The 11,222-nt window shown below is 46.8% G+C and overlaps 1 protein-coding gene across 1 annotated transcript; it reads left to right on the forward strand.

Moving 5' to 3' along the window:
• The first annotated feature begins 4,535 nt into the window (after positions 1 to 4,535).
• LOC120684440 (L-type lectin-domain containing receptor kinase IX.1-like) lies at positions 4,536 to 6,747 on the forward strand. Its single transcript, XM_039966302.1, has 2 exons — positions 4,536 to 5,804; positions 5,919 to 6,747. The coding sequence occupies exons 1-2, from the start codon at positions 4,642 to 4,644 to the stop codon at positions 6,634 to 6,636; spliced, it is 1,881 nt and encodes a 626-aa protein (XP_039822236.1). The 5' UTR covers positions 4,536 to 4,641; the 3' UTR covers positions 6,637 to 6,747.
• Positions 6,748 to 11,222: the final 4,475 nt, after the last annotated feature.

An 11,222-nucleotide genomic window follows, 5' to 3' on the forward strand; every position in this document is an offset into this window, starting at 1 on the left:
TGATAGAAATAGTAATTTAAAATTTATATTAGCACACTTTAATATTTTATTATAATTATATAATTTAGATTCAGATTTAAGAGGAATTTAATTTGTAGTAATAATGACATAATTGGATAATTTATATGCAAATTTAGAGGGTATTTGTATTATTTTTATAATAGTATAGAGGGTAATTTACACAAAAATTAAGGGATCATTTTAGATTTTTTATAATGGCAGAGTCCGGTAATTGAGATACATATTTAAAGGGTCATTTTAGTCTATTTTCGTAATAGTAGAGATGGGTAATTTATTAGGGAAGATAACAGATCTAATGGTTATCATAATAAGAATTGTTGGATTGATGGCTGGATATTTCTGATTTTTATGAAAAATTATAGGATTTCTATATATTTTTTAGAATGTCCATGTAGGATCCTAAGTGGCTTCATGTGAAGGCTCCATAAAAACCTTCAATTAGTAATAGTAAGATAGATATCACTCTGCTAACTGCTAGAACACGAATTCCGTAGAACTGTACGTGTAAAACTGGTGAGATTAGAAGCAGAATAGAAGACTTTTATAAGTACGGGTACTTGGATTAATTAGTACATAGATCAACAGAGCTAGCTACTTTAGGAGTAAGTATATCTTGCTTTCTTGTTCCACCAAGTTATCATTTCCTTCCCCTTAATCTCCTATCTTTGTTAGATTGTGGATTGAGATTGCGATGTAATGGCATCAGTTCGCGTGGACTGGCCCACATAAAAATGCAATTGCAATAGCTTGGCGCATCAAGCTTGCAGGTTCTGTTTAGCATGACAAGACTGAGAAAACTACGCCATCCTCTCCTATCCCTTTCTTCTCCGGTTGTCCACTGACGGAGTTGGCAAATCAAATACTTGTTGCCTCATTGTGATGCTTAAACCTGAAGAAAAAAAAACACATGAGTATTTTGCTGCTCCACCAGTTACCCCCTTTTCATTCCTTTCAAATGTGATCAGAACTGCACCAACCGGGGTACAAAGATTTAGGGGTGTAAGATTAAATATTTCTAAATACAAACGCTCTTATATCCTTCTCTATTCCATTATTACTGACGCGTGCAAGTTGCCCCCGTCAGATCCATGGGTACCCGGGCAAGACCTTTGGGGTGTGTCTGGTTGGAGAGCCGGATGGGATGGAGCGGCTCCATCCTCAATTTGGTTTGCGGACGGATGAGCGGAGCAGACCCCGCGAGCGAATATTCACTCAATATGCGGGATGAGCCCGCTCCTCCAAAATCATCGAACCAGTTCGCTCCCGTAAACACCGTTGCTCCCGACACGGCGAGGCGCTTTTTTCCCGCGTTCCTCTACTCCCCACGAGCTCAGGTGGAGCGCGTCCGCCGACGGAGCTCAGGCCGGGGCGAGTGCGGCCGCCAGCGGTGCTCGGGCGGAGCGTGGCTGACACGGTGAGGCGCTTCTTCTCCCCGCATTCCTCTGTTCCCCGCGAGCTTGGGCAGAGGGAGCGCGTCCGCCGCCGGAGCTAGGGCGGGGTGTGGCCGCCGGCGGAGCTCGGGCGGAGCGTGGCCGACGAGGAGCGCGGGCGGAGTGCGACCATGGAGGAGCTAGGGCGGAGGCGAAGCGCGGGGTCCGGCAGCGCTAGGGGCGGAGCCAGGCGGCGCGAGGGGTAAGGGCGTCCGCCGGCAGAGCTCGGGCCCGGGTGAGGGCGGCCGCCAGCGGAGCTCGGGCGAGGCACGGCCGACACCAGCGGCGCAGAGGATCGACGAGAGAGGGAGAGAGGAAGAAGAGGGGATCAGGGAGAGAGAGGCAGTGGAATAGTGCGACTGACAGATGGGCCCCACTAACGGTTTTTAACGGTCTAATAACAGATTCAGGCTCATACCTCTAACCAAACAAGAAACGGAACTGTTCCATCTCTCTAACCAAACACATAGTATAGAACCATCACATTCCTAATTACTAGAATAGAACCATTCCATTCTACCTCGCTCTCCAGGTAAACACACCCTTCACCTCCAGCGGGCACACGACAGGACGCGGAATTCATCCTGGACCTGCAGGAATTGCCTTAGGTGTAGGACAGGACCAGCAGGAATCCAATGGCTGTATCTCTCTCTCGTCCATTATTTGCGTCCCCTGCGTACCATCCAAGGTTAACCTAACCGGTGGGAACCGGTCCGGTTTGACCGGTTACCGGTCAAACCGGTCCGGTCCGGTTCCGGTTCCGGCCGGTACCCAACCGGCCAAAATTCAAATTTTAAATTTGAATTCAAAAAATGAAAAATTCTCAAAAAATTCTTAAAAATACTTCAAGGTGTGATGAATCTAATGGTGTCAAATTTTCTCAAAAATTCATTCATTTAGTATAGTTTGTGAGAATTTAAAGTTAAATCAAAAAAGAAAAAGAAAAAAAATGGGCCGGCCCATGAAGGCCCACCGATCAAACCGGTCAAACCGGCCGGTAAACCGGTCAAACCGGTCGGTAAACCGGTAAAACCGGCCGGTAAACCGGTTGCACGGGAGCGTTTGAATTTCAAACCGGTCAAACCGACCGGTAAACCGGTAAAACCGGCCGGTAAACCGGTCGGAACCGGTTGCACGGGAAAATTTGAATTTATTTGAATTTGAATTTGAATTCAACCGGTTTCCACCGGTTACCGGCCTAATCGGTCCGGTAAACCGGTATCGGAGGGCGGCGGTAACCGGTTTCCGGTTGGGAAATAAAACCCTGGTACCATCACGGCTGTATCTCTCTCTCGTCCATTATTTGCGTCCCCTGCGTACCATCGGGCTCTCCGTCCTCCGGTCCTCCCACCGGCAGCAGTCGCAATCAAATGAACGGAGGACGATGGGCCAGACCTTGACCTTGACCCAGCCAAGACCTTGACCTCTATCATTATCATCGCATCTCCATATACTTTCGATATATATTTAGTTGAACTATTTTTTTTAATTAGTATTTTTATCTCTTCCATCATATATGAATATATAGTGACAATTATCGTGGATAATATTTTTATATAAATAATAATATAAAATAATATATAAATTTAGGAGGGTATTTGTATTATTTTTATAATGACATAGATGGGTAATTTACATAAAGATTAGGGGTTACTTTAGTCTATTTTTATAATGGCAGAGGTGGGTAATTTGTTAGGAAAGATAACAAATGCGATGGTTATTACAATTAGAGTTGTTGGATTAATGGCTAGATGGTTCTAATTTTTGTAAGAATTTATAGAATTTTTTTATATTTTAAAGTATCCACCTAGGATCCTAGGTGGTTTGATATGGAGGCTCCAAAAGAGCCTACAATTAGTTATAATAAGATTAGTCAAAATAAACAAGGCCATAAGCGGTATAGTAAGTTCATCAGGCTTGAGCATGAACATAGGTTGCTGAAATTCTGAACAGAATCTTATACTCTACACTATGGAGATTTGTTGGCTTCCAAAAAGCAAGAAGCTTGGATCGATTGTTCCCCAACAGAAACTAGGCCATTGAGGCTAGACGCCATGCAACAGATGATAGAATTAAACATAGTAGCAACAGACGACCTAGAGGATTATAAAATAGGAAAGCTAACAAAATAACAACTGAGTCAATTGAACTGAGCAGTGAGAAGCATTACTGCATGGGCTGTCAGATAAGAAACATGTTACTACTACTAGTGAATGGTAGTAGCTAAGATCGAGAAGATAAGCAGTCGTGACAGAATTAGGACTGTGCACTTGCCATGCGGCCATATCACTGACAAAAGAAATATGTAGGCAAAAGGAGACAATACTGCACTAGCAACAGAGAAGAAGCACTCTTGATTACTGAAGCAAGTTGCATGTGATGAGAAAGATTTGAGTTTATGAATAATAATTAGAAAAATAATGCAAGATATATTTAAATATCACTACTAGCCGCGCAAATGCACGGATCACCTCACTAGTTTATAGTTTATACTATTTAAGAACCAACAATACTGACCAGTTTGTGCACATCAGTCTCACTGATTCACACGCCGATGACAATTGGTTGCCAACAACTGTCTCGAGAAGTAGAAATAAAAAATTTGAATGGGTGGGTTCCAGGAACCCTTGTAGTACGTCCACAAGGATTTAGCCGGAAGTTGTACTCTCTCCGTCCTGAAATATAAATTATTTTAGGATTATTTTCAACAGATTATGAAGATTGAAAAAAGACACTCCTATCCCTAATTATTTAGCATTGGGACTCTATTTAAGTACTTAAATATGTACTAATTAAAGTATCATTCTCTTTCCAATGCACCTTCTCCACATGTACCTTCCCCTACATAGTTGCATGCATGTTTTTCTATTGGGAAAGACATGAAAACGATGTATAATTAAAATAATTTGATCCACTTTGAATCTAGAATGTCTTACATTTGAGTATAAAATTTGAACTCTAGAATGCCCTGCCTGGTGTGATCGTGTGAACGTGCAAGTTGGTGTCGCGCCCTTCGCAAAACGCGCAAAGCGCAAATGGTCTTAATTTGACGTGTGGTGATTGGTGAAGCTTGCATTGCACTTCTCATACGGCAGTGACTCACCTTACTTGGAGCCAAGTCTGCTTTCTCCGACGAGTCACTTTTTTTTATTATTATTTCTCCTCCTTCCAGGTTCTACACGCTACAAATATGTCAGTTGAGCTCCTCCAATATAATCAAACCAACAGCGCCATGGCCGCCTCGAGCTTTGGTGCCCGTCTTGTCGCCCTCTTCTTGTTCAGCGCCTGCTGCCAACACCATGGCCTCCTCGCCCCCAGCACACCTGCGCCCTCCGACGCCACTCTCGGCCGGCCACTCCCTGCATCTCATGTCCATCACGACGGCGTTGTCAATGTCAACTCAACGTCCACTACCGCAAAAGAAGACGCCGCCCCATCCGTGAGCTTCTTCGACCGATCACCGCCCCCGTCATGGAGCAAGGCCAAGTTCAGTTGGCCGGACACTGGAAGCAGCTTCAGTCCGAGCAAGCTTCCTAAGAACAAAAGCGGCGGCGTCAGCGACCTCTTTGTCATGGACCTTTCCAGCAACAATCCCACAAGCCACGCGGACAGACAGGGCAGAGCTTCCGTGGATTCTAACGGGAACGCCACGGAGCCGACGCGTCAGCGCCAGCAGGAGCCACCTCTCGCTCCTAGAAGGAACAGCAAGAGCGGCAGCGCCTCGCCTAAAGCAAGGAAACCACTGTGTTTTTACCGTCGGAAGGCGAGTTTGCTGCATGATCGGATTGAGTGTAGTGGTGCAGTAATCGTCGTGGTCGCCGGCGCCGCGCTGCTCGTCTTGCTCTGCTCCGTCGCAGTTGCCGGACTGCTCGTGCGGTGCGTGCACAGGAAGCGACGAGGGGAGAGTGAGATCTCCGGCGCAGCTGCGGATCCAGAGGATGACGACGACAGGGATCTGGACAGGCCAGCAGCCCGACGACCTGGCTTACTCCGGCCACCAGCTGGGCCTCGACGGTACAGCTACGGCACGCTCGCCGCGGCGACGAGCAATTTCGCGGAGCGTAAGAGGATCGGGCGAGGCGGGTTCGGTTCGGTGTACCGCGGGCACCTCGGCGACCAGGACCGCCATGTCGCGGTCAAGACGTTCTCAGCGGCCGGATCGCCGGAGCAAGGGAGGAGGGAGTTCGAGGCCGAGGTCCTGGTCATGAGCCAGCTCCACCATCGCAACGTAGTCCAGCTCGTTGGCTGGTCCGATGGCCACAAAGGGCTCTTGCTTGTCTACGAGCTCGTGCCAGGTGGCAACCTTCATAAGCAGCTTCATGATCCTGACAGGCTTCTAACATGGCCCGAGAGGTAGTAATAGTAACTCCGTTTAACTTTTTTACCATTTCCTCGAGTGAAATTTTGTGATTCGTTGTTCATCTACAAAATTCTGCACCTGCGGGATTCATTTGGCTCCCTGGGCAGGTACAAGATCGCGCTTGACCTGGGCGCCGCCGTACTCTACCTCCACACGGGGTCCGACCAGTGCGTGGTGCACGGTGACATCAAGCCGAGCAACGTGCTGCTCGACTCGTCCGGCAACGCCAAGCTCGGCGACTTCGGCCTAGCGAGGCTCGTCGATCACGGAGCCGAGCCGCGCACAACACAGGTCGTCGCGGGGACCTTGGGATATATAGACCCAGAGTTCATCGGCGACCAGAGGCGCGGCGCCGAGTCGGACGTCTACAGCTTCGGCGTCGTGCTCCTTGAGATCGCCAGCGGCCGCCAGCCGACCTCTTCAGGGGCAGGGCAGCCAAGGAAAGAACTGCTGAACCAAGTCCGCCGCATGTATGACGGCAACGCTATCGTCGACGCGGCGGACGGAAGGCTGGGTGGCGCGTTCGTCGAGCGGCAGATGGAGCGGGTGCTCGTCACTGGCCTCTGGTGCGCGGACCGTGACCGGAGCCAGCGGCCGTCCATTTCGGAAGCCATGGACGTTTTGCGGGGCGCGAAATCGGAGCTGCCGGTCCTACCAGCGGTTGGTCCGCACTGTGGATGTGGGGAGATCTGTGTCCTGGAGGAACATGCCCACGGCGACTTGTCGACGGAGGACGGGGACGATGGGTCGACGATTTCATCTGCTTCCACCACATACCTTTCTCTTTCTCTTGATCGAGGACTCGAAATATCTACACGCACATGAATGTTTTGGTTAACTAAGTAGACAAGAAACATGTATATGTATGTCTCTCTTGCATGCCTTTTATTAGGTAAAACCGTTCACAATGAAAATCATGGAAAAAGGATGAAAACACTACTCCCTCTGTCCAATGAAAAGTTCGTTTCTGCGTATTTCTGCAAAGATGGCAATTCTAGAGGCTCAATCTCAACTACCTGCTTAATTAATTAAGTGGTAAAATTTGATTTGCATACAAAAGCTAACCGCATATGACAAACAAATGACGGTATGGGAGTCTTTTCACACCACTACTAATCTGTTTGAAAAAGACTAGAATTGTACGCTTCATAGGATAGATAGTTGGCTTATCATTCGCTTCAGGAGCGTCTCGGTGAACCAGTGCCCCAGGATTCCAGCAGCGCACGCATAATCACAAAGTTTTCGGTACATTGGTACGAGAAATGTGGGACGTCGATCGCTTTTGGTCCCAAATCTTTGGTGTTGATTTTTCCAATAAACGTTGGTTACATTTCTTGATGCTATTTGTACCTGTCACCGGTTTATGGACGAGTGATATTGGCGTAGTTGGCCTGGCTCTGAACCTACGTGCCTATGACTTCATTTCCCAGTTAATCCGTGCAGCGGAAGATCTAGAATTTGAGACTTTCAACATCAAAAATATTCTTTTAAATGAGAGTATTCGTGCGTGGATGGCAGCTCAGGATCATTCTCATGAAAATCTTTTGTTAACTGAGGAAGTTCTACCACGTGGAAACACTCTAGTGGAACTTTCATTTTAGCTAATCATGATCAAGAAACCACCAACTTTGCTTGGTTGGCTAGGAATGCCAGACTTGTCAATTTGTCCGGTAAACTACTTATATGCAAAAGTCAAGAAAATTTCTTCGGTCTTTAATGAGATGGGACTAATTCCATTTTTTATGTTCTCAGATCAGAGGAGGATATACCTTTTTGAGACAATTGGTTCGAAGAGTGGAACATGATCCTTAAATAATTAGGATGATGGAGCGTAGATATATATAAAATGACACTACTATAGTAAACATAACTGAAGCAGTCAAAATTGATTTTCTGAGGCGGACATAGCAAATGTCTCAGACTTATCGTTACTGTTAATCGAGCATTTACTGAGGCGGTCGGGCAACCACCTCTGTTAATGCCTATTAATAGAGGCAGTTGTCATAATGCAACCACCTCTGTTAATGATTAACAAAAGGTGGTTTCTATAATCCAACCGCCTCTATTAACTCTTTTAACTGAGGCGGTCGCTTTATGTTTGACTGCCTCTGTTAATATTTTCACAAATAAAAAAACCTTATTTCATTTGTGATTTGAATTTGAAACACATACAAAATTTGAATTTTAAACACATACAGAAATCAAATCAGTACTATCCGTACTATTTCTGAAGCAAGCAATGATTCCTTAATCAGTCAATCAGAATCCTAAAGGGAACTCGGACAAATTAGTTGGAATCCTAATCAGAACCCCATCAAATTAATCTGAATCTCAATCGGAATCTAGACAATCAATACTTCGCGCGGTCACGGCACGACTTGTACATGAAGTGAAAGAGCAAAAGATTGGTGGTCTCATGTAGATTTGGGTAAAATTTATAATATCCGGAGCAACGTACGGGCACTATGCTAGTACTATTATAATTTTAGATCAAATTGAGATGTACAAAATGAACATGTATGCTAGATTGAATCGGTTGACGTGGTGAAACACCTAACATTATAAATATGGCCCACTTAACGTAAGGCTCATTTAGCCCCCAATACATTTCTTTAAATCTATCCCCAAACCGGCTGCGCAGGAATATGGCCCACTTAACGTAAAGCTCATTTAGCCCCCAATATATTTCTTTAAATCTATCCCCAAACCGGCCGCGCTCCTGCGCGACCGCACGACCGGTTAGCCCAGTAGGCACACACCTGGGCGTCTCCTGCTCCCTCCCTCCCGCCCGTTATCCCATCCTACCCCAAACCGCATCTAGTGGTTTCCATTTTGAAATCCATTTCGCGAGAAGCGGCGGAGCGGCACACCCGCGGCGTAGGAGCGGCGACCGAGGGGCTGCACTGTGGAGGAGCGGCGGACCCGCACGAGGAGCGACGAAGGAGGGGCTGCACCGTGGAGGAGCGGCAGACCTGCGGGCAGAGCAGCGGAAGAGGACCGGGGCTATGCTGCATGGTGGAGTGTCCGCTAGCGGCGCCGAAGGGGAGGCCCCAGGGGAACATGCGGGCCGCGGCGCCACCAACTTGAGAGCAATTCTAAGAGATTCTCTATATCAATCTTAATTATTAGAAATAGAGATTTTGATGGAAAAATAGCTTCCAAGAGCTTCTCTAAGTGGTTATCCAACCTATTTAGGATTTCTCGCTAGCTAAAGATAGATAGCGAAAATGACTCTCTAGAGTGTAAACAAGATATAGAAAAGCTGTTAGAGAGTGAAGATGTATAGAGAGCGATTTTTATGTACATGACTCTCTAAATAATGATTTAGAGTGTGAAATTTCGAAAGACTCTTCGAGATGCTCTTAATCCATTAGATTATATAGATACAGTATGAACGACGCATCAAATTTCATCATAAAAATATTGGAACTTGCAACCGACGTCCTCTCGCCTAACATCTCACGAGAAGCAGTCTAGAAAATACTAGACGGATAAAAGACAATGCACTGCATCCATCCTAGAAAAATCGAGACAAACGGAAGGACAAAAATAGTGTAACACCCAGGTTTTAATCCTCGGTAATTAAGTTAACCATGGTCATTAGTTCAACTCACACGACAAATCACTAAACCCAAAATTTTTCCTGTCAGTTTGGGTCGGACCGGTCTGACCGGTCAGAGCTACCGGTCTGACCGGTTGAACTGGGTTCAACTGGTTGGGCCCACAACATTTAGATCACTCTCTCTTTTCCTCCCCACCAACTCCCTCACCCTCACCAGAGCCAACTCGAGCCCGAACTCCCTCTCCCTCCCCTCTCACCCAAACCTTAAGTCACAAATCCTCCCTTTCCACTTGATTCCAAGGCCAAGGAAGGATCAAACCGGCGTGGGGGAGTTTCTTCTCCACGATTCTCTCCCTGGGGAGCGGGGGATCCAAGTTCTTCGCGGGGGAAACACTCACCCAAGGTATTTTAGCTTGTGATGGTCGATCTCTAGTTCTAGATGTTTTTAGGTGGTTCCCTCTGGTCAAAAACATCCAAATGTATCCCTGGACTAGTGCCTATAAGGGTTTAAGAATTTGTGGGCGATTTTCGCCACGCCAAGGAAGTCTAGGTTTTGGTCTGGGTGGGACCGGTCTGACCGGTCGGAGTGACCGGTCTGACCGGTGGCGTGTGTTGGCGCTCCTTAAGTATCCATTTTATCCCCTGTTTAACTTTGATAATGGCATGAATTTAATATCAAAATCACTAACCATCCTAACCTCGGCCCAATTATTGGTCGTTTTCACGTTTGCACCTATATTTTGGAGGTACTTCGTTTTTGCAGGTTTTTGACCAGTTTTGGAGCATGAAATGACGAGACCCACGATCACACGATGACACGAAGAAAAACGAAGGCCAAAGCCCGAACAAAGGACCGAAGGCCATGATGATTAGAGGTCCGTTCGTGCACATCCACCCTCCAATAAAGCTCAAAGGACAAAGCCCACAAGATAAGATCAAGATACTTCGGGGCTAAGCAAAGCAAAGAGAGATTTAAGGAAGGATTTTTCATCCTATCCTTTTCCTCGAAGAAATCTCGAAGATAACGACGTCTAATGGGGTGCAATCGTGAAAGGCATGAACTCTAGAAGACTCCAGGAGACTTGGGGAGAAAGGAGGACACGAGGCGGCGAAGAAATGGGCCAGGCCGGCCGGCCTGGGTCCATTAGGCCGGCCGGCTCAGCCCCTTTTTGAGGTGGTTCGGCCTCCCCTTGGACCTAGGGTTCCCTGAGGCTATTTAAAGACCCCTCCCCAAGGTTCACACAGAGATCAATTCGGGAGACGACGCCAAGGAGCATAGAAGATAGAGGGACACCTCTCGGAGAGCCGAGGGTCGTGCTAGTTGTCTAGGGTTTGCCCTAACCGACGTGGGAACCTTGCAAGGAAGACCACGTCGGAGTTCTGGAGCTAGGATCATCAAGATCAAGGTAGGGCCCCGGTTGTGATCTTGTGATGTACAATCATTCATGGTGAAGTTATTTGTGATTCCGAATGTTTAGCGACCATGTTCTCTCTTTCGATTTCGTTTTTTTCTTTGGGTTTGCTTCATCCTAGATCTATTATCGAGATAGATCGCTTAGCATGATCTTGTAGTCATGGTGGCTAGAGGTTCATGGCGGAACTACCAAAGGGGGTTCGACTTGCTTCAGGGTACTTTCGTCCAAAGGGGCGGCGTCGTGACAGGGCGTTGCCACTGAGTAGGTGGGGTATCGAGGGATCGGATTGGAGATTTTGAGTTTAAAGATGCTTTTCATTGAGATTCACATCTATCTTACTTCACTACATCTAGCTGGAACTACAACATATGCATGATCTAGGTGATCTAGATTGGTTATCTCTAACTTTCTCTTGCTACCTTCGGTGTTTGTCA

Source organism: Panicum virgatum, chromosome 8N (assembly GCF_016808335.1).
Source record: "Panicum virgatum strain AP13 chromosome 8N, P.virgatum_v5, whole genome shotgun sequence".
Taxonomy (NCBI): domain Eukaryota; kingdom Viridiplantae; phylum Streptophyta; class Magnoliopsida; order Poales; family Poaceae; genus Panicum; species Panicum virgatum.